General features: G+C 53.4%; 1 protein-coding gene across 1 annotated transcript; it reads right to left on the reverse strand.

The window, feature by feature from the left end:
• Positions 1-1,694: 1,694 nt before the first annotated feature.
• Positions 1,695-21,077, reverse strand: STING1 (stimulator of interferon response cGAMP interactor 1). Its single transcript, XM_032988507.2, has 8 exons — positions 19,497-21,077; positions 8,169-8,340; positions 7,623-7,867; positions 6,106-6,286; positions 5,092-5,200; positions 4,696-4,934; positions 2,950-3,136; positions 1,695-2,122 (listed from the first exon to the last, which is right to left on the reverse strand). Exons 3-8 carry the CDS (start codon positions 7,865-7,867, stop codon positions 1,929-1,931), a joined length of 1,155 nt encoding a protein of 384 aa, XP_032844398.1. The 5' UTR covers positions 8,169-8,340; positions 19,497-21,077; the 3' UTR covers positions 1,695-1,928.
• Positions 21,078-21,087: the final 10 nt, after the last annotated feature.

Genomic DNA, 21,087 nt, shown 5'->3' on the forward strand with positions numbered 1-21,087 from the left:
AGAGGTAGCAGCATCCCCTAGGATGCTTTTGTGTGTCTGGCTCCAGGCAGAGCCACCCAGGGAGCTGTGAGAGGAGCCGGGGGGGGGGGGGAGCCAGGCACAGCACTCTTGTTGCCACTCGCAGCGATGCAGCCAGGTCACCTCCTCCGAGCCCTCGGACTCCACGGTCCCCTCGGGGTTTCCACAGCTGGCCCAGAGGATGATCGCAGCTGTGTCTAGGCCCTGGTACTGGACTGTCAGGCTGAGGGCAAGCACCTGGGACCTCTCGAGGGACCTCCTACTTCTGCCAAAGTCCTGGGAGTTGGGAGGGACCCAAGGGTAGGGATTCTGCAACATCGGAGGGTAACAGGCCAGCTGAGCTGCCTCCTGCTCCCACTTCTTTCCCAGGGCAGAATTGTCTGGCTGGATCCTCCTCCAGCTCTTGGCAAAAGGGGAAACTGAGGCACGGAGCAGCAGGTGCCCAGCTCTGGCCCCGGCTCTGTGGTCTTGCCAAGCTGTCCCACGGCAAAACTCTGCCGTGGTCTCTGGTAACCTGGCAAGCAACAAGCTCTGGGGCCACCACCCTGCCCCGTGGCTCTGGCCACACTGTGTCACTCGTGCTTGGTTGCCCGAGGGACCACCTGGCTCGTCTGCCCCATGGCCAGCCCAGGTCAGGCAGGGCACCTTGGGGATTTTGCTGTCTTCCCAGCTGGGAAGGCTTCTGGAAACAGCCCACCACGGGGACTGTATTTCTCAGCTGCTTCCTTGGCCCTGGCAGTCCCTCAGCAGCAGGCTCCATCCCCTTGCCAAGCCGAGTCCTTGCAGCAAGCATGGCCTTACGTGGGGTGCGCAGCCATGGGGGCTGGCCTGGGAACAGCCCCTTTTTCAGCCTAGGCACCTCCAGGCAGATCCTGGAGGAGTATGTAGATGGGCAGAGCCAAGAAATCGCCTGTCTCAGAGCCATGCTGAGCAGACCTGCTGCACATCCTCTGCTCTGCTTCTTCCTGACCAGATGAGGCTGGGGCAGGCAGGGAGGGCCCGGCTTGCTGGGCTTGTCGGGGGGTCCCTCACCCAGCTCAGCACAGAGGGCTGAGCAACCCCACACGTGATGTCTTGCCCCGACAACCTCATGCAAATTGTCCCAGGACTGCACCCTGCCCCTTTCCCAGAGCTCCAGGCAGGTCTGGCACATCATTTGGAGCTGGAGAAACATTTCTGCAGAGTGCTTGGGAGGAATGTGGGCATGAAGGGCATCAGCAGGCACTGCAGAGGGCTCTCAGTGCGAAATTACTGGATGGAGCAAAGACAAGGGGGGTTTCTTGCATTGCGGGACCACCAACTGTCAGAGTTCCTCGGGCCCAACCTCCTCTTCTCCCACCTCCACATCCTGAATGGGTGGAAAGGGAGGATGTTTGTGTGTGACCACACAGTGGGTCCATCAGGCTGAAGGGTACCCTGGAAGTCCTGCGCAGACTCCTTGTGTCTGCAGAAGCCATCAGGTTAGTCAGGCCATGCTGGCTGGACGTGTTGGGCTCAGCGCATGCACACACACTCATAGCTGGGGTTTCCAAGGCTGCATCCAACAACACAGGATGTCCAAGGGCAGACTGCACATCGTGCCCAAGATTCAGGATAATGCAACTTGCCCCAGAGGAAAAATGCTTTATATGACACAAATCAAAGCAGATTGAGAAAAAAAAACAAAACCAAAACACTCACGGATTAATATATGAGATATACATAACAAAGAAACTGGGAAGCATGTCACAAGACTGTGGTTTGAGTCAGGTGTTTCCAGTAAACACGATGCACAGGAGGTTTTGGTGCGAAGCTCCTGCAGGAAGCTGGGGATCGCTGCCGTGGGCAGCACTTGCTGCGAGAGGAAGGGGCTTGTGGAGGGGGGGCTGGAGCCCCGAGGTGGTGGTGCGGGGCTGGGCAGCGCTGGTGCTTCAGGAGCAGTCACTTCGCAGAGGCTGTGGCAGGTCTGACTCACTTATCTGGAGGCTGAGGTCTGTGGAGTTGAGCACTGTGGACGGGGCACGCGGGTGGTTCCCCTCACCCACGGCATACTCCTCGCGGTGCTGCTGCCGGAGGTGCCAGAGGATCTCTCTGGACAAGAAGTGGGGCTCTACTTCTCCTGACTCTGGAACAGAAGAAAGACAAGACCCACCTTTACTGGTGAGACCCAAGGCGGGGGTCTGGGCAGGGAGCTGAGTCTCTGGGAGATGGCCCAAAATACTCAGAATTTCCCGAGAAGTCAAAATACAGTTCGTTCTTCCCCCTTTCAGCATGCCAGAAGAAAGAAATTAAAACACAAAGTGCAGGAAGAAGAGTGAAATACAGGCACTACGTGCTGGATTCCCAGTGGTGCTGCTTGTGATGGGAACTACCCCCCATTAAGGAGAGCACTGAATTTCCTCTGAAAAACGAGACGCATTTCAGCTAGAAGCAGCAAGCCGTTTTCAAGCCCTGATGCTCAGGCAGAGGTGAGGAGAAGGGAAACGGAGGGAAGATGAGAAGAAGGGAGAGCCTTGCTTCTTCCCATGCCCTGTCAGGGGGGAGCGCCACCGAGTCAGCACACACATGTACACCCGTCCCACTACTGGGGGGGGACTGGAGAGCCCCAGCCCTTTCTCGCAGGAACATCAGCAGCAAAGGGAGCTGCTCCTGCCGCTGGAAGCCCACTGTTATACTTTATCCTTGAGGGAGTGTTCTTGCTGCCCCAGGGGTAGACTGCTTGTCTCAGGTCCCTTTGGGGACTTCAACAGGGACCAGCTCTGCCAGCGTCCTCCCTGCTCCTCTGAGACTCTTCCTCCAACGTGGCCATCTGAGTGGGGAATATCAGCCAAGCACTACTGCACAGATCCTGCCTACTTCCCCCTCGTTTGCCCGGATCCAAGGCCACTCCAAGGGCTGGGAGAGCAGAACCACTGTGCTGGGCACCCCTGCCCTCCTCCCCTCCTCACTCACCTTCGTATGCAATGAGCCGGTAGGTACCCACGCACTCCTTGGAGCCTTTCAGGATCTCCTCCAAGGTCCTGTAGAAAAGCTTGGCCTGCTCCAGGCGGTCCTCCCGGCTGAAGGCAGCACACTCGTCCTGGGACATGGCGTGGAGGGACTGCAGCGGGGTGGCATACTCCACTGCACAGTGCCAGAGCTGCAGGGATGGAAGGAAAAGCCATGGGGGGGCAGGAGGACCAAGCACCCGGCGAAGGGCTGCTGGGGGACGCTGGTGCTCTGCAGAGCCCTTGAGACCTCTCTGCAGTTCCTTGGCCTGCCCTGCGCTGCCGGCGTGTGCTGGGCCACCGGGACAAGGACACCCGTTCTGGCTGCAGTGTCCCCCTGCCCTGTGTTGAGCAGGTACAGCCATGCCCCGAGCTGCCTTCCTCCCGTGGGGCTCCAGGGTGCAGCCACCGGCTTTGTCAGTGCTCCCAAGCTGCGGCCGGGGGCGGGGGGGTGATTTTCCTCATGGAATTTGGTCCCCGATTGAGACACCCCTTGTCTGTGTCTGATCACACCTTCCTGGTGGCTTTTCTTCTAGACGAGGGGGAGCCTGAGCATCCTACTGGAGAGTAGGAGAGCAGAGAGGAGGATGAATGCTGGCAAGGTGAATGCACGGTTAGGAGGCTGCTCAAACAAATGAGGAGAGATTTGTTAAGGCCGTAAAAATTCCAAGGAGGAGCAGGGTTACTGGTAAGTCTTCTGCTGGAAGAGTTTAAGTAAGTGTATTAGGATGAAGGGGGACGGGATCCCTGTGTAAAAGCAGAGCAGCAGAAAGAGCTACTGGCCTTGGCAGGCAGTTGCCTCAGTGACCCGGAGCAGGTCCCAAGGAGGGGAGGTAGCATTGCTGCCATGCCCACGTTCGCTGGGCAGCAAGCTGAGGGGAAGGTTTTACTGACAACACGCAGCAGGTCAGGACAGGTCCAGGCTGCAGAGCTGCTGGAGCTCACTTGGTGCTGAGTGACTCCAGGAGACTGGCAGATGAAACACGGCATCAGTGCACGCATTGCAGTGGGAAAAACCCACCGCTGACTGTACCTCCCCAGGAGCAGGGCCAGGAAAGGGGTTCTGGAGTCACTGCAGACAGGGCTTTAAAAGCTGCAGCTCGGCACTCAGCCCCCATTGAAAGGCAAATTAGGGAGACCCAGGTGAGCAGCATCGCTCTGCCCATGCCTCCATCCGCAGCCATGTCAGCAGGACCAGTGTCTTCCCTCCTCCAAGGGTACAGGGGCAGAGGCCCATCTGTCTGGAGATGTGGAAGGAGATGAATGCAATGGGAGATGGAGGGATTTGGGGCTCATCAGCCTGGAAAAGAGGTGACTGGGGGAATGGGAGAAAGTCAAATTATACAATGACTCACACAGACATTTTCAAGAACCTCTTCACAACAAAAGGAAATACTCATTTGTCTCATGGGAAGTGATGCTCCGTACCCCACATCTGCTTTTTTTCTGCTCAGTTTTCTGCTCTTTTCTGGACTTAAATCAGCTCCAGGAGGGGTTAAGTGAGCCCAGTGACCCTGCAAGGGATGAGCCTGGGAGGAGGCAGCCAGGAGGAAAGGGTGCAGATGGCTGGCACGAACAGGACCTCTCCATCTCTAATAGGAGAGGGGACACTGTCCTGCCCTTATGGCTACTTCTGGGCTGGGATCTGAGGCCAGGAAGACCTTTGGGCTGATGCATGCTGACTGCTCTTCCGACACTGCACTCGGTATACCTTGTTGTCTTCATCCCTGATTGTGTAGAGGCTGTGTTTGTAGATCCTTTTTTTGGTGCCAGCTCGGGCCAGGGTGGTTTCAGTGAGGTCTTTCAGGTACTGGATATTGCTGTCAGCTTTCTCCAGGTCATCATAGACGTCACAGTTCAGAGGGATCAAGATGTGGAGTTTCCAGGTCTCCCTGTATGTCAGCACACTGGGGTTGGCTCTGCTGAATTCCTCCATTGACTTTTTCACTCCTGGTGGAAGACAGCATCACACAGAGGGGCCTGGCGTGAGTACAGCTGTTTTCTACCTTCCTCCCCATTTCCCTGCTGACACTGTAAAAGTGGGAGGATTGTTATTAGGAGCTATTTCTCTCTGTAGGCATGATAATGCAGGGAAACAGCTACGTACGTGGCAGGACTATTTTTAGGTACCCAATGTAATAAGACCAGGCGAGCCCATGAGCGACATTCTGCTTGGACCTTTCAGACATCTCAGATATTTCCACTGCTGAGGGCTTCTGTGGAGGGAAGGAAAGACAGACCAGCTGTGATGAAAGCAGCCACCTGGGCTCTTCTGCAACAGTCGGTTCTCTATAGGGGTTGGAGAGCAGTCGTCCTCTCCAAAGAGATTTGGAGAACGAGCAACCCCGCTACCCCCCTCCTACCACTGCGTTGGGCAGGGGGGCCAACACCCCTCGATAGCCCACGCAGCCCCTGCAGATGAGGAAGCTGCTGCTGCGTCGAGCCGGGCGCTTTTCTGGCTGTGCCCTCCACTGGGATCGTGTGTCCCAGTGCAACTTGTGCCACCTGCCCAGTGCTTCCAGCACGTGGGAGGAGACAGCCTGATGCCTGATGGTGGAATTTCCAGGGCCGCCAGTGGCCCCTGCCAGCTCGGTGTGTTCATTTAGGTGGAAATGAGTATTCAGTCCCCACAGGCACCTGATGCTGCCCTCCCCAAAGTGACTTTCTGTAGCCTGCGTGACCCCTCTCCCCCTCCAGCTCTGTAGGGGTAAAGCAGAGCCTTCCCAATGCTGCAGAGGTACCTGGAGCTGGGCTCTGCTGCCCACAGCACGCCTGATAATTAACGCTTTGGAGACCGCACAGGCTACCCTTTCCCCTCAAGCACCAGCTTGACTGGCAGATTTAAAAATACCCCTGTTTTTTGTGTCAGTGGGGCTCTGGCTGCGGCAGGGCTGCTGCCACTGCCCCGGAGTGGCTATGCTCATTAAAAGGCAGCCTGGCCCTCCTGCCGATGCCCGTGGCAGTGAGGGAATGAGGAGATCAGCTCTCTGGGGCTAAGCTAAGGAGAGTTTCTCCCAATGCGGGGCTGTGTGTGGGTGGGCCAGGCCAGGTGCCCCCACGACTGCTCAGGGCCGAGGTGCTCCCCAGGAGGATGGCCAGGCTAGAGGTGTTTGTGCCTTACGTGGAGCCCCAGAGCGAGGATGAGGAGCTGGCACAGGCTGGCGAGGCCGAGGTGGAAGCCGAGCGGCTGCTCATCTCCGTCATGAAGAGCCACGTAGGCTGAGCCACAGACAAGCAGCATGGGCCCGTGCCAGCGCAGGGGGAAGCAGGCGCTCAGGGCCCTCCAGAAGCTGCCGCGGTGCCTGGGTGGGAGAGGGAGACAGGAGACAGGGTGGCAGCCACCCACCCACCATCTGCAGCCCTCGGGGCACCGGCCAGGGGATGCTCCCACCTCCCTGCCAGCGCCGCTGACCTCCTAGAGTGGCACGGAGCCAGGCAGCCCCGTGGGACCCCCTGCTCAGCCCACCCCGGGTGCCCCCAGCCAGGAGAGGGCTTGGGTCTCTTGCAGCACTTGCGGGTCTCAGAGGGTACGTCAGCAGATGTGATGCTGCCCTGGACAGAAAGGGGAGACCATCTCCATCAGCCCCGTGCCCTCCGGCACCGAGTGGTGGGGAAAGGCTGGGGGCCAAGATGTGCTCCCCAGGGAAAAGACACACTAGGGAGCTACCACGGGGAGGAGAGGGTGTCCTGATTTTGGCTGGGATAGAGTTATTTTTTTCCTAGTAACTGGTATAGTGGTGTGTTTCGGATTTGGGGTGAGAACAATGTTGATAACACCCTGATGTTTCAGTTGTTGCTGAGTGGTGCTTGCACTAAGTCAAGGACTTAGTAAGCAAGGGGGCTAGGTGTGCAGAAGAAGCTGGGAGGGGACACAGCCGGGACAGGTGACCCCAGCTCACCAAGGGATATTCCGTACCGAATGATGTCATGCTCAGCATATAAACTAGAGGGAAAGCTGGCTGGGGGACCACTGCTTGGGAACAGGCTGGGCTTTGATCGGTTGGTAGTGAGCAATTATTTTTAATTTGTAACGCTTGTTTTTCTTGGGTTTTATTTATCTGTCTTTTTGTTATTTTCCATTTCATTACAATTGTTCATTATTATTATTGTTGCTATTATTATTATTGTTGCTATTATTATTATTGTTATTATTATTGTTGTTATTATTATTATTATTATTATTATTATTATTATTATTATTATTATTATTATTATTATTATTATTATTATTATTATTATTATTATTATTATTTTAAAGAATTTAAGCATTTTATTTTGGTTATTAAACTGTTCTTATCTCAACCCATGAGCTTGAACCCTTCCGAATCTCTCCCCCATCCCACCGCGGGAGGGGAGGGAGTGAGTGGCTGGGGTTAAACCATGACGGAGGGAGAGGTCCATAGACATACGGGGGGGGGGGGGGATCTGGGCAGTCAGGAGAGGGACAAGAGGAGGAGAGAGAGGAAAAGATGAGAGAGACAGGAGGCTGATGGAGAGCAGCGTGTGCTGCCGGGGCCACAGCAGAGCATTGCCACAGTGGGAATAGAGATCCCCCCACAACACCCAGAGGCTGCTACGCCCTTGTCCTCCAGGGCGGTGCCAGGAAGCCCGGTGACAGCCACCCGCCCGCCGGCTCACCTGGACTGGAGGTGGAAGATCTCCTCTGCCAGGAAGCAGGCGCCCTTGAGCAGCGCCCCGATCTGCAGGGCTGCAAAGTGGAAGGTGAGGCTGCGGGCGGTGGGCACGAGGGGCTCCCCGGCGAGGCACAGCGCTGCAGCGCACAGAGCCAGCAGCAGGTAGACAGCATGCCGCGCTCGCCCTCCCCGGGCCTTGGGGATCTGCAAGGTGGTGGGGTGGCTCGGCCGCCACGATTCCTGAGACATCTGGGGCAGAGAAGGAGGTGGTGGGGGGGGAATCAGCAGCAAGCTGTGAGGAGTGGAGAAAGGTGGGGACACACCCAGCGCTCACTGAGCCCCCCCAAAGCACACAAGAGAGGATTTGCAGGCTGCTGAAACGCAGCCGCTTCTGGCGAGGTTCCTCTGGGCGCTGCCCAGGCCACCTCAGGGCTGCCCCCCATGCCCAGCAGCGCCTGGCTGGCCACCCCACTCCCAAATTGACGCCGACCCTACGCCAGCCCTCCCTGCTCCGCAGCCACCAGGCTGCCCCTGCTTCTGCTGCACTCACCAGGGCCGCTACCGGCCACGAGACCAGGAGCTGCTCGGGTTAACGGGCTCTGTGCTCCAGCCTGGGCAGCTACGGCTCTGCTCGGAGGTCGCTGTCCCCAACGGAGACCCAGAGGCTCTGCACCACCGTACAGGCTTCTGGTGCCACGGGTGGAGCTGCACAGTTCCCAGCACTGAGGAAAATGAAAATGAAAGGAGCTATCATGCCTGCAGGCAGATTGCAGAAAGCACCAGAATCTTCCCACGCCCATGAGGTGTCCCAGCCCACTGGAAGTCCAGGCACTGGGCAGCACTGGGTGGATGTGGCAGGTTTCAACATCGATGAGCTCACACCTCTGGAAAGCCCCAACATACCTGTTAGGTCATAGTGGGGCTGAGCCAAGCTGGAACGAGGAAGAAACCAGAAATTTATTGAGATTTACTTTATTACAGTGCAGCGGATTTCAAAGATTTAGTTTATTAAGTGCAGCAGGTTTCCAGGGGTGAAACAGAAGAAACTACCACACCACTTTGCTCTTGGACAATCCTCCCGGCCACCCCCCAGCCTCTCCGGGCCCCCTGCCATGCTGTGCTTGGGGCTGCGCTTGTGGTGCGCAGCTCGGAGCAGAGCTGTGGTGCCTGCTCCAAGAGCAGAGCCTAAACCCCAGGACGGAGGTTTGAACGTCTCCAGTGGAGGCCGGACATCTGCGACATCTGAGCTTGGGTGGGAATGGAGAGCCCAGTGCTGCCCCATGCCTCTGCACAGTCAACAAGAAGCAGCAGCACCAAAACTGCCCACTTTGTCCTCCCTGGCCTTCTGCTCTAGCCAACAATTTGCATTTCTAGATTGTGCCTTAATTGAAGTTCCCTCTTTCCCTGCTTGCTATTATTCCCTGAAGTGGAGAGAACAGGAAGTCATACATGATGACAAAAGATTTCAGATGCATAAAAAAACATTGCAAGCGACCTCCCCAGACCAGTGCCATGGCACTACCAACCAGGCTAGTGCTGACACCTCTGAGATTTACTTGGGCAAAGAAATCAGCTCTCTGTAAAGCAATCTATAAAATACACCTACACTACAGGCCTCACTGAGATTAGTAGTTTCTCATCATAGAGGTTTTTAAAACATGAGTGGCAGGCAGTGTAAACCCCTCGTGCATCATGTGCCATGGCCTTTTACTAACCACAGAGCAGCGTGAGCATCAACTGGTGCTTACTGGATGCACGGGGCATCTTCACCTTCCCCATGCCCCACCGGCCATGCGTTGTCCTAGGGCAGTGTCCCGCCGATGCATCCCTGGGACACTCCTCATGCAGACAAACCACAGAAAACCCACCTTATTACGTTGTTGGAGATGCCCACGGTCACCTGCTGGATAACTGACCCAGCAGCACCAAGCTAGTTAGCACTAACCTCCCACTCCAGCCCAGGCTTGCTGGTTTCCACACTGCTGCTGTGCTGCTGTGAGTGGAGATGGGGCAGGGCCAGGGCAGCTCCATGGCTGGGTGTTGCTTAGGTGCCTGTTCCTGGCCTCTGCAGCCCACTCTGTCTTGCCTTTCTGGGCACCCAAAGGACCCTATGCCATCCCTCTGAGCAGCTGCTCCATTTCTATACACCTGGGCAGAGATGTAGGAGCTTATGGTCCAGACTCACTGCCCAAACCATCCATGGTTTAATCACTGTCCAAATGCAGCGAGAACTAAGCTGTCTGCTGAGCCAGCAAGGGTGCTTGCAAAGGCAGGGAAAGACAACTTCCACCTTTGGGAGCATCCAAAAGAGCTGAGCTGGCCCATAACACAACGCAGGACGGTTTCTAGAAGGGCCTTGGTGTACTGGTTGGGGCTGGGGAAGGGCTCAGCCTCTCAGGAGATCCCAATGGCCATGGGCAGAGTGGACAGCAGGACTTGGATTAGACAGGGAAGGGTCTCGGTGAAATGCCTGAGAATTTGTAATAACTCAGAAAAAGAGTGTAAAAATCCTGCAGTCATAGGAGGTAAGATCCCTTGCGGGTAGCAAGATGCTGCAAATTTCCTTGAAGTCTCCCCTGACCCCTGAAGACCCACGGGCTGCTCTGTATGAGGTGCCTTAGGTGTAAGGTGGATTATGGCAGGAGCTGGGCCTGGCCGCTGGCCCTGGGCAGGGCCGAAGGCGGTTAGCAGCAGGTGCTGGATGCGTGTGGCACGTCCCCAACCAAAAGCCAGCCCAGGAACGTGGTGCTTTCTCTGGTGCCTCCTGGGTCCAGGACTGCTCCTGGCAAGCAGGCAGGCAGCAGGCGTAACAGAGCCTGCTCCTGCTGCAGGATGGGCACTGCAGCAGCGCTTGCTTACCACCCTTTGTTTTTTGCTTTTATCATGTGCTGCTGCCCTGCAAAACCTGGTGGAGCTGCTGGCTTCAGCCGAAAGGCAGGCTGCCCAGTGACAGCTTTGCACCAGCGGTGCCTGCGGGGATGGGTTGTGGATGCCAGGCTGGTGTTAAGAGTGGCTTTGGTCTCTTGGCGAAAAAGTGCTGCAGTTGGGGTTTTTAGTGCTGCAATTGCACCAGCAGTGCACCCTCAGAGGTCCTGTGCACTTGCTTTATTGCCCATCCTAGCAAAAACAAAGTGCTCTGTAACGTTCTGTGTTGGACTGGGTTGTGTGAATTGGATCAGCCTCTCTGATGCAGTGAGGAGCCATCCACATACTGCGTAGAATCTTATGGAAGCAGGCGATCTGCTCCCTCCAGATCCCAAGCACATGTTGTCTCCCGCTCGTTCAGCACAGCACTTTCTTTGCAGAACAGAAGAGGTTAAAGACAGGGGACCCAGGGAGGTGTCCTGGCCAGATTTTCCCCTCTGTCTCCAGATTATCCAGGGCCCTCATCTTCGCTCACAAAGTCCATGTGGAGATGGGAAGCTTTTCCAGGGATGTGGCCAGCCTGGGAGATCCTTTGCCTTGCCCTGACCTGTGGCTGTGACCCCTCAACAATGATGAGTTTCAAATCCTGATGGCTGCATGGACCATCCCTCCACCCCTAGATCATGAGGCTGCTCTGAGTTCCTTCCTTTGTGGCACCAGAACTTCCTGCTTACGAGAGAGTTTTTATCCATTTAATAAACGTCAGTGGATCGGTCTGTGATTTATGCAGTCTCTTGACTCCCTGTAAACTGTCAGCACCTGCAGTATCCTGTGGCACCGAGTCCCCAGTTACACGTTGGGTGGAGAAGTTATTTTTGCTTGTTTTGAAGCTGTCACGGGATACTGTTGTTTGGGGTGCCCCTGTTCTTGTCCTGCGAGAGACATGAACAACCAGCCCTTCCTTCCTCCCCAGATCACTCATGGCTTCAGACCTCAGCCATCTCTTTCCCAGGCTGGAGCACCTCAGATACTCAGATGTTCTTTGAAAATAAGTTGTTTTCTACTTGATTGTGCTGGTCAAAATGCTTTGAACAGCTCCTCCAGTGTCCCTTCCAGGGACATGTGTTAAGCTGCTCAGGTCTCAGCACAGATCCCTGGGGGGCTCCCACTGGGACCTCTCCACTCACAAACGTGTACTCTTGCTCTCTGTCCTCTAACAGTCATGTACTTTCCTACCCTTTGTCACCAGTCACCGGGCACTGAGGCTGGGGAAAGGGAAGTGGCTGTCTGTGTCTCCTTTGGCCTCCCACCACATGTCCCCTGGGGCCCTGACTGGGCTGAGCTGAGAACAAGTGAAACTGCAACGGAATAAATGGCTGTGTACAAATGGCCTTTCCATCACTTCTGGGTGGTTTTTTTACAGGTATCTTCCAGCCTGCAGTACAGGCAAGGCTGGCTTTGGGGATGGAGCCACCAAAAGCTTGCTGGCAGCGGGTGGCTGGTAGGTGCTGTAGTCCCAGGGACTCCTGGAAAGTGGCTCTTGCTCTAACACATCCTGACTCCCACCTCTGCCGCGCGGGAGGGGACAGCCTTTGCGAAGACAGAACCCCGTGACTGGGCAGCCCCAGGAGTCAACGGAGCATCTTCTGATCCGGGTGTGCGACCTCGAGCAAAACGGCGCCTGAACCTGCTTTTCAGTGATGGTTTTCCCCCCTCCTCTGCAGCAGCAGGCTTGCAGCTTTGCCGAGGTTGTCCTGTACAACAGGGCAGCACAGAAACCCCACATGAGGCCAGATCCCCCTGGGGCAGTGCTGTAAGGCACAGAAGATGACCTGGCAGCTGACCCTAGAAGACTGGCATTCATACGGCCAAGGAGGATGAAAAGGGGATAAAACAACTTGGGGCCGAGGAGAGGAAAAGGTGGGGGTGTGGTATGGAGGGATATTGTCTCTCTGAGAAGAGTACTTTGGGGAATTGAAAGTGGCAGGGAGCAGTGTGGGAACTCTGCTTGCGGGTGCCAGGGATCTCCTCTGAGAGCTCCCACGCAGAAGGAGGCAGGCACGATGGGGAGATGCTGCACGGGGTGAGTGGGGACCTCCAGCACATCAGTGCCTGGGCGGCACTGGGAGGGCAGAGGGCACGCAGAGGGGCTGAGCAGGGCAGCCCGTGGGGTCGGAGCGAGGGGCAACGGCTGCGTGGAAAACGGAGCCAGAACCTGACTGCCAGTGAGGGGTGCCAGGCTTTCTTTCCCCCTGCAAGCAGGTATAATGACATGTGTGAATATCCTGTTTCTTTCCTTGTTCCTCCTCTCTCAACCACTTACAGGAAATTTATTGTTTCTTTCTTGGTCAGGACATGCATCCAAGGGAGATTTATTGGCACTCTCGTGGCCAAAGAGGAGATATTTACAGGAGCCCATCCCTGCAGCACAGACAGGTAAATCCAAGGCATAACATGGAAGTCTCTGATGTACTATGGCAAATGATGGAGATAGAAGCAGGCTGACTAGCATGGCTGGGATACTCACTCAAATACCCATGGAAGCCCAAACTGACCAGGATGTTTTTAGCAAGTTTGGAACATGGGAATGAACAATTCAGTGCCTGCCTATAGCTGTCAGCAGTACCCAGATTTTTTTCCCCCAAAGCTCTTGTTGTTTCTCTTTGACTATGTTTAACCATTCCATGACTGCCCTGTAATTGTCCTCAATATGCCATGGAGAGCTCTGCAATGCTGGCTGAGCTCAGCAGCTTCCCAGCCTGGGACTGAGCTAGAAGTTCTGGGTCTACCCCTCTTCTTTTATTTTCTGCCTCTGATGCCAATCCCCCAGCCTCCTGCTGAGGTCAGCATGGCCGTGAGCTTGAAGTGGGGCAAGAGTCTGGGATCGTTTCCTCCAGAAACATGCGCCTCAAGGAGGGGAGTTGGAGAGGATGAGTCTGATCTTGAGTGATGGGGGGGAAGCTTCTGACCATTTTGGTCAAACCAAGTGTTGGTGTTCAAGTTGGTCTCATGATGCAGGAGACATCATGGCAGTGGCAGGCTGAGGTCCCCATGCTCATAGCTGTTTGCAGGGCTGTGCTGTGAGCCACATCCATGTTTGCACCAAAACAAGCAAAAGCCTACAAAAGAAAAAACTGGAGTTTGAGACAAGATGGGATGGTAAATATCAAAAAAGAAAAGCACATCACCAAAACAGCAAGATGAGCTTTTCGAATCTGTAAAACCTGGCAATACTTTTTTTCAGGCTTGGATCTTTTTACACTGAAATTTCCATCGATACCTTTTTTTTTTTTTTTCTTGTAGAAAAATTCACTAGGTTTAAAATTAAAAAAACAAACCCCCCTAACCTCTGCTTTATTTAAAGAATAAACGTGTTCACACTTTCTTGGACTAATTTAGTTGTAAATACATTTAGCTGAGAACAAGAGCAAGTAACTTTAAAAGTTACTTCTGTTAGGTTTTAAAATTGTAGCAATCCTGGATTTGATTCATTCAGCACAGGGCAAAGGACTCCAGAAATGGAAAACTGCTTTGGAGCAGAGGCAGGTGACACGGTAGGGATTGTTAAAGACTCTCCAACTTGTTCGGCCACTGCTGGCCTTCTGCTGCTGGGGTCGCTCTGCAAATCCAGCCCCTCTACACACCTCTGCAGCAGAGAAAAATGCTGGACCTTTGTGAGGAGCTCTAGCATCTACTTTGGGCATCTGTTACCCAGACAGTCAAGGAGGGGTGAGAAGGTGGGGACGAGATGCTCTGCAAGCCCCAGCAGAGCCTGCTGCTGCTGCCGGGCAGCTTCAGGAGGGCAGATGACAATGTGATGAGGGGCTAAGGAGGCCCAAACAGAGACTGAGAGTATGGAAAAAGGCACAATAAAAGCTAGTAGGGTGCAATGAAAGAGGAAGGAAGGAAGTGTACCTCAAGGAGGAGACATCAGACCTGGCAGAGCTGGTGAGGAGGAGTATGGATCAGCTCTGGGAACAGTCCTGGGTGCACGTGTGTGTGTTGCAGGCAGAGGAGGTGGGCTCAGCGCTGGGGGACTCTGGGGCTCGGCTGCTGGCTTTGCTTTCACAAACCAGACTTAGCTGGTGAACGGCAGGTTCGGTGACTGCTGATGGGAACCTTCTCCAGGACACTTCCAAGCAGCCTGAAATGCAACTGAGGAACTTTCTCAGTTCTCCTCTCTGTATTGCATGAATTTTCAGGCAATGCTGCCAGTGAAAGAGATGGGTTGTCCTCTTTTGTGGGGATTCCTCCAGCATGTTTTCTTGTGTTGGCACAAGTGATTTCAAAGAAAACCAGTTCAACTCACAGCCCTAGATGCCAAGTAAAGCTGGGTGAAGACTGAAATTACTTTCAGATCAAGCGATCCAACTTAAGCACAGCTGCATGTCAGAGAACAGCTAGTCGTTTGCTTGCAGGGGGGTGGGCCGGACTGCTTCTTTCAGCAAGTTTGCAGTTAGATCCATTTGTGCAGTTAAAGCCATTTGTGAATTTGGATCTTCTGCTTCCAATGCCAGAGACGACGACATATAAACAAGGAGAAGGGTCTTGTCCTGCTAGGAGGAGCTTGTTACAATAGGTCCAGGAAATCCAAAGTCCTGAGAGAGCTAGAGATGGGCACCATGTCTATTCCATGACACCAGTGAAAGTGTCACTGAGATTTACAGTTATGGTGCCTTCAGCCTACAGCAATGCATTGCTTGCTGGAAATTTTCTTGTGGGCAAGGTGGTGGCGGTGGTAATTTGTGGATTTTGCTCTGTGGTTGTTTCGGTTTGTGCTTTGCCTTTCTCTGAAGTTTAAGGTCCCAGGTTGTTCTGTGGGGGTATGCTAGACTGGAAGAGTTTATAATGATGCGTTATGAGAAATCCTATCTTCTGTGATCCTACACTTGGCAAGCTTTTGGTCATGTTCAAGCCTGGGATAGCTGGTGCCACAAGACAGTTTAGCGGAGACCTTGCTGCTGTGTTCCTTCAGTGGGTGATGGAGAGCACATCTGTTGGGCTCAGGTGGCCACTTTCACCTTCCTGCCGTATACCGTCATAAAATCAGGGCTCCCTGACTGTTCCCAAGCTTCTATTTTCAGTTATGACTTGAAGAACAATCTTGAAAGGAGTCCAATCATTTTATATTAACTCATCTGCAGATTTCAAAGCCAATATAGGAATGATTCCACGTATTTTCTTCTTGGGTGTGATCTCCCATGTTCTACTGATACACAGTCATGGACACATACTCTGCAGGATTGGGCCAAGATAAAAAGAGCATTTTTATAGCTCTTCACTTGGGCTGAAAACCTACAGAGTTAGCTCCTTGATAACTGTTGCTGTGGATACTGACCCATCTGGTCTCCTGATGGAGAGGACAACAGAGGAACAATGCTGTAGCTGACTTAGAGGTTGCCCTTGCAACCAAGTACAGCCAAGCCTAGGATTTGCAGCAGGAGGGGAGAAAGGTGTGTTTTGTGTGGTGGGAGTCTCCATGTGACACCCACAACAACTTATGTACGTAAGTTCAGTCCAGAAGTTTTTTTTTTTTAGAAATGCTTTGAACTGAGGTGCCAAAAAACCCTGAGACTGAAAGGCTTTTAGCTGCTAGCCTGGCCAACTCACCTCAGGATCTGCAAGCTTCTGCACTGGAATTGCCACGGTTCCTGCTTCTGTGGGTAACTCAACCAGACTGGACCTTGGCTCACTCTCCTGCTGGCAAATGACTCTTCAGGGTGCAACGCAGGGAAAAATTGGTGTGAAATTGTACATTCAGGTGGTACTGCTGGGCAGAGCACTGTTGGGACAGGAGCTGTGCTGCCTATAGCTGAGAGCAGCCTTCACTACACCAGCTCTTCCCAACAGACAGGGCTTCAGCTGCTCCTGGAGGAAACACCAACAAGCAAGGAGAAAAAATGTCCTCTGTGTCTGTTTTTTTAAAGACGCAAAGGCTTTAGCAGCTATGGAGGCAAGCAACTCTCAGTTCATGGCTGCAGATGGGGATGCAGGTCCTTTGCTGTTTGCCAAGGGGCAGAGGCAGAGCTTACTTTTCCCTAGGCTTTCACTTAACTTTCTCCTCTGCTCCACGTCTGTTTTTCTGGGAGTTTTTCTTTGAAGCTTGCCCACTAGTGAGTGTGCACCCGACACTGCTAAAGCGTGGGGTTTTTCTTTTTCCAGTTGCATCTTACCTCCTCTAGACTAATCTTTTTTCACCTTCTAACAAAGGTCTTACTGATGACCGAAGCCTAGGAAAATCAGATTTAGCCAGCTAGGCTGGGAAATTTGTACTCCTTCAAATTTTTATGACTTTGCCTAAGTATGCCTAGGTTTTTTTTCCCAAATACAGCACTGCAGCCTGACCTTGTTGAACAGAGTCGATCAGAGGAAGATGGTGAAGGAAAGGCACATGGAGGCAGAAGTCATCTGAGGATAAGGTAGGACTCATCTAACTCCTCCAGCGATGCTCTGCTGTTCTGTAGTGGGTGCATGTTGGCATGGGATGATGTTGGCAGGCACAGACAGCAGATCACTCAGTGCTTTTCTTTGTAACCGAAGCCAAGAGCACAGAGGTGCCCCCAGGACAAGAGACCACAGTACCCCACAGTGCCCCTGGTCTGCAGGACCAGCTCCCTCCCCTGGAAAAGAGAGCAGAAAGCTGCAGGTGGAACACCTCCTAAAATGCTGTGGTGGGGTGCTGTGCAAGGGGCCAGCAGCAACTGGCACAGGGAGACAGCATCTGCCTAACAAGCAATGGTTTCTCTGCAGCAAGGGCTGCCACGGGTGGGGACCAGCTGTGAATTTTCACAGCAGTTGCAGCCCAAAGCATCTTCTCTGGTGCTGGTGACCAGATCCCTCTGGAGAAGAGGACCAGGATATGATCTGATGTGGGATACAGAAAAGTGCGTATGGATCGATCCCCGTTTGGACAGTGGGAAGAGACCGAAACCTGCAGGACACCTGCAAAGGGCACAGGTGAGGTGGAAGAGAAGCAAGGGAGAAGGGCAGCAGGTGGGATGAGGAAGTCCTAACAGGAGAAAGTAGAAATCAAGAGACACAGGGAGATGGGAAGTGAGAAAGTGCTGCAGATGGGACCACGAAGAGGAAATCTAAGCAACAAACCTCAGCAAAGAGGAGAATGCAAAGGAGATGAAAACCATAGTGTGATGGGGCAAAAAGCCAGGAAGAGAAATCCTGACCTCAAACTCAACAGGGCCTGGCTCTGCTCCCTGTGATCTTAGGTTAATGCCTATTTGTGCCTGATCTTTCTTCCATCTCATGGCATTTTTAGACATGTCCGAGCTCAGGTGGAAAGCATTTAATCTGTTGCCACATCAGACAATGAATCTTGAGGAAAATACCTTCTGGGTAAGACAAATCTGTGAATCTTGAGGAAAATACCTTCTGGGTAAGACACATCCCAGTCTTCAATTCCCTGCAGCCTACACCAAGTTAACATCTATCTGTTTACAGCTACAGGCCAAATGTCAGAAGCTGCCACTGAGATTTGACTTTCAGCAATTTTAAGGGGACTGACCTTGTGAATAACAATGATGTAAATGACTCTTCTACTTCCATTTATTTTCTCTTAGAGATGTTCATGTCCATCTGGTAAGAAACAGCAGACGTGGTTATCACTGGTATTAAAAACCACAACAAAACTATATTCCTATCTCTTTTTATTTTCAAAATTGTTTATTCTCTGGATTGAGTTTTACAATGTTTTACTACTCAGAGAGGACTTTTCAAAGATTGACAAGGACAAAGCAGCAATCCAGACTGTTTCTGTTGCTATTGTGAGCCAAAAATAATTTTCAGATTTGGGGACAAAATCTAACACTTTTCCTGAGAATACAGGAAAAAGATTAATCTGGGCTGATGCACAGACCTCTGAGAAGCGAAATCCTCGAAGGCTGACTTTAAGGTATTTTGAAAACTGCCCCAGAAAGTTGCTTCTGGAGAGATGCCTGAGGAGAGGGAAGCCTTTGTCTCTCCAGCAGTCACCGGTACAACTGCAGTTCCAGACATGAAGTTTGCCCTGCCAAAAGATGGGCCAAGTCTGAGTGAGGGGCAAATCCATGGTGGCTGTACCACTCTTGTGGACCAAGGCAGCATCTCAGTAAAGAGGAACTTGCGATGTCACTTCTAGCAAGCAGGATCAGACTGCTTGACCAGGATCAGACATTGGCTGGGCAGTAAGACAAGAAAGTGGAAAATGATGGAAGAAAAGCAGATTTGTCTCTGCCCCAGGACTGTGGGGAGCCTTGAGGGCCAGAATTACTTGGGATTAGTATTTGAGCATTTCCAGCTCCCTATGCTCGTGGAGTCTGGTGTGGCACTGAAGGACAGCAGGCTCCCTTGTGCTGGGGGGTGGCAGAGCAATGAGCCAGTACAGGGTTGTTGTCTGCTCTTCTGAAATCAAGGGATGTCCAGCAACCCAAAAGGCAACAGAAAAGAGGGAAAAGAGCAAGGAGCCACAAAATGAACTAAAGCAGTTGAAAAAACCCAACCAAACAGAAGACAATTTTTATGAATCTGTGATTTATTTTCTCCATACCAAGTGTGGAGGAGGAAAGAGAAATTAATTCAAAACACACCCTATGCTAAAACCACCAGAAATCTTGAATTGTTGCAGAAAGGCTGGCAGCAAAGTCAGCATGGGAACAGACCACAGCTATCACCAAGAGGCAGCAATCCCCAGGCTCCTGAGAGGCCAGGGTGAGCACTGCCAGACCTCCTTACCTCCACCCCGAGCAGCAGCTATGCGGGCAGAAGGAGGGAGCAGGTGCTTTGGGAGGAGTGGACATGAGTTCATCATCACCGACACATGAGAAGTAGCGTGAGGTTTCCAAACCTTGCCCGTCCAAAAGCAGCAAGGAAATGAATCCTGCAGGTAGTTCTGCTGGCTGCAGGGACCAGCTGGCAGAAGGGTGCTTTAGCAAAGGGGCAGTCTGACCCCAGAGGAAGTTTTGGAGATGCGCTCCAAGCCCAGAGCTGCTTCTTGCTGCTTGCAGTTGAGTATTTTACTTACCTCTATAGCCTCCTGTTTAAGCCTTTCAACTCTCTCTGCCAAGAGATGCACAGGAGGTGTGGGATTTTCGAGAAGAGTGGAAAGCAACCCTGCTGCAGTACTAGGTGAGGAGAACACAGGCAATAAAATAAAGTTGTAGTATAATTCACTAAAAATGTTACTTTCACAATATAGAAATCCATAGGAAATGAGGCTTTCCTGTAAAGGAACAAAACCTGATGCCTTCTTGGAGTCTTATGACTTCCAACCCTGATTAAAAATGCTCTTGGCATTTTTCTTATTCAACTCGGTAGCAGGACTGCCAACTTGGGAGGGTCCAGACAGCACCAAGCAGCGGCTACCACAAGCCCAAGAGGGAGGGGCAAGTGTCCAGTCCCAGTTCAGGATCCAAAGCTGGCAATGGGAAGCGGGACCGACAGAAAAGACTCCAATTTGATGTAGATTTTTAAAAACGTCTTACAAGATGTCCCATGGGTCTGCGCACGTGCAGGCAGTTTGGCTGTTAAGCTGAACACCCCTGCAGAGGCGCCCTGTTTGAGCATGTGCACAGAGTCCTTGTCCCAAGCAGTGTCCTGTTCCCAGCCTTGTTCACCCAGTTTCTGATGATTCAGAGCTGAAGGGAAGTTGCCCTTTTGTTTGAGCTGGCTGTTTACAGCAATTCACACTTTGATCGTGCAGTTACACCAACAGGCCATGGTTACTGGGCCTGGAACTTCGCAGAAGCTGCACAGAACCCTTCTGCTTATTGGCAGCCATCAGAAAGGTTATTTGATGAAATTTTTTTGATACAAGCCGCTCGGTCATCCGACAACAATCATCGTTTTTGCCCCTATCTGTGTCCTCCATGGGGATGCTGGATGGAAATGAGTTTTTCTTCTACCTCAGGCCGCTGGGGCCGTGGGTGCTGTCGCTGCCACCGCTGCCCTGCCAGGTCCCCGGTTGCTCACCTCGCGCTCCCTGCCGCGGCTGTGCTTGGCGAGCCTGGCACGCGAGACACTTTGCTCTACCAACGAAAGGCTGTTTTGACGGTTTAAACCTTTATTACGCAGCCATGCTCTTATCTACTTGGCGTACTTTGTCTACACGGCCTCCCAGGCCTAAAAATGAACTGCTGCGTGCCGGTCCCGCTCCACCACCCCCGGGCGAGGGACACTGAGCCACATGGCACCCCCGCAGGGTGCGAGGTGTCACTGGCACCGCTCTCGGTGCCGCCCACCGCGCTCCCGGAGGCCCTTTTGCCTGTCCCGGATGCTCTTTCCAGCCCTCCCCGGGGAGGGCACGCCGCCGGCCCGCAGGCCTCAGCGCTTCTCTAGGAAGGGGCCTCGGGCCCTCTGCGGCTCGGGGTGCCGGGCAGCCCCCGCGGGGCGGGCAGTGAGGTCCCGGTGGGGCCCGGGCCCCGGCCCCGCTCCCGCCTCAGGCCCCGGGCCCGTCCCCACAGCGGCGGCGCGGCCGGGACTTCTTCCCGTCCTCCACTTCTCGCGAGAATCCCCCGTCACCGGCGCGCCCGGCCCCCTTCCACACGCGCCTCCCGCAGCCAGCGCCTCCGTATCCTTCCGCGCTCTCCCCCTCCCCCTTCTGGAGAGTTCTGCAC

Source organism: Tyto alba, unplaced genomic scaffold (genome assembly GCF_018691265.1).
Source record: "Tyto alba isolate M040663 unplaced genomic scaffold, T.alba_DEE_v4.0 Super-Scaffold_17, whole genome shotgun sequence".
Lineage (NCBI taxonomy): Eukaryota > Metazoa > Chordata > Aves > Strigiformes > Tytonidae > Tyto > Tyto alba.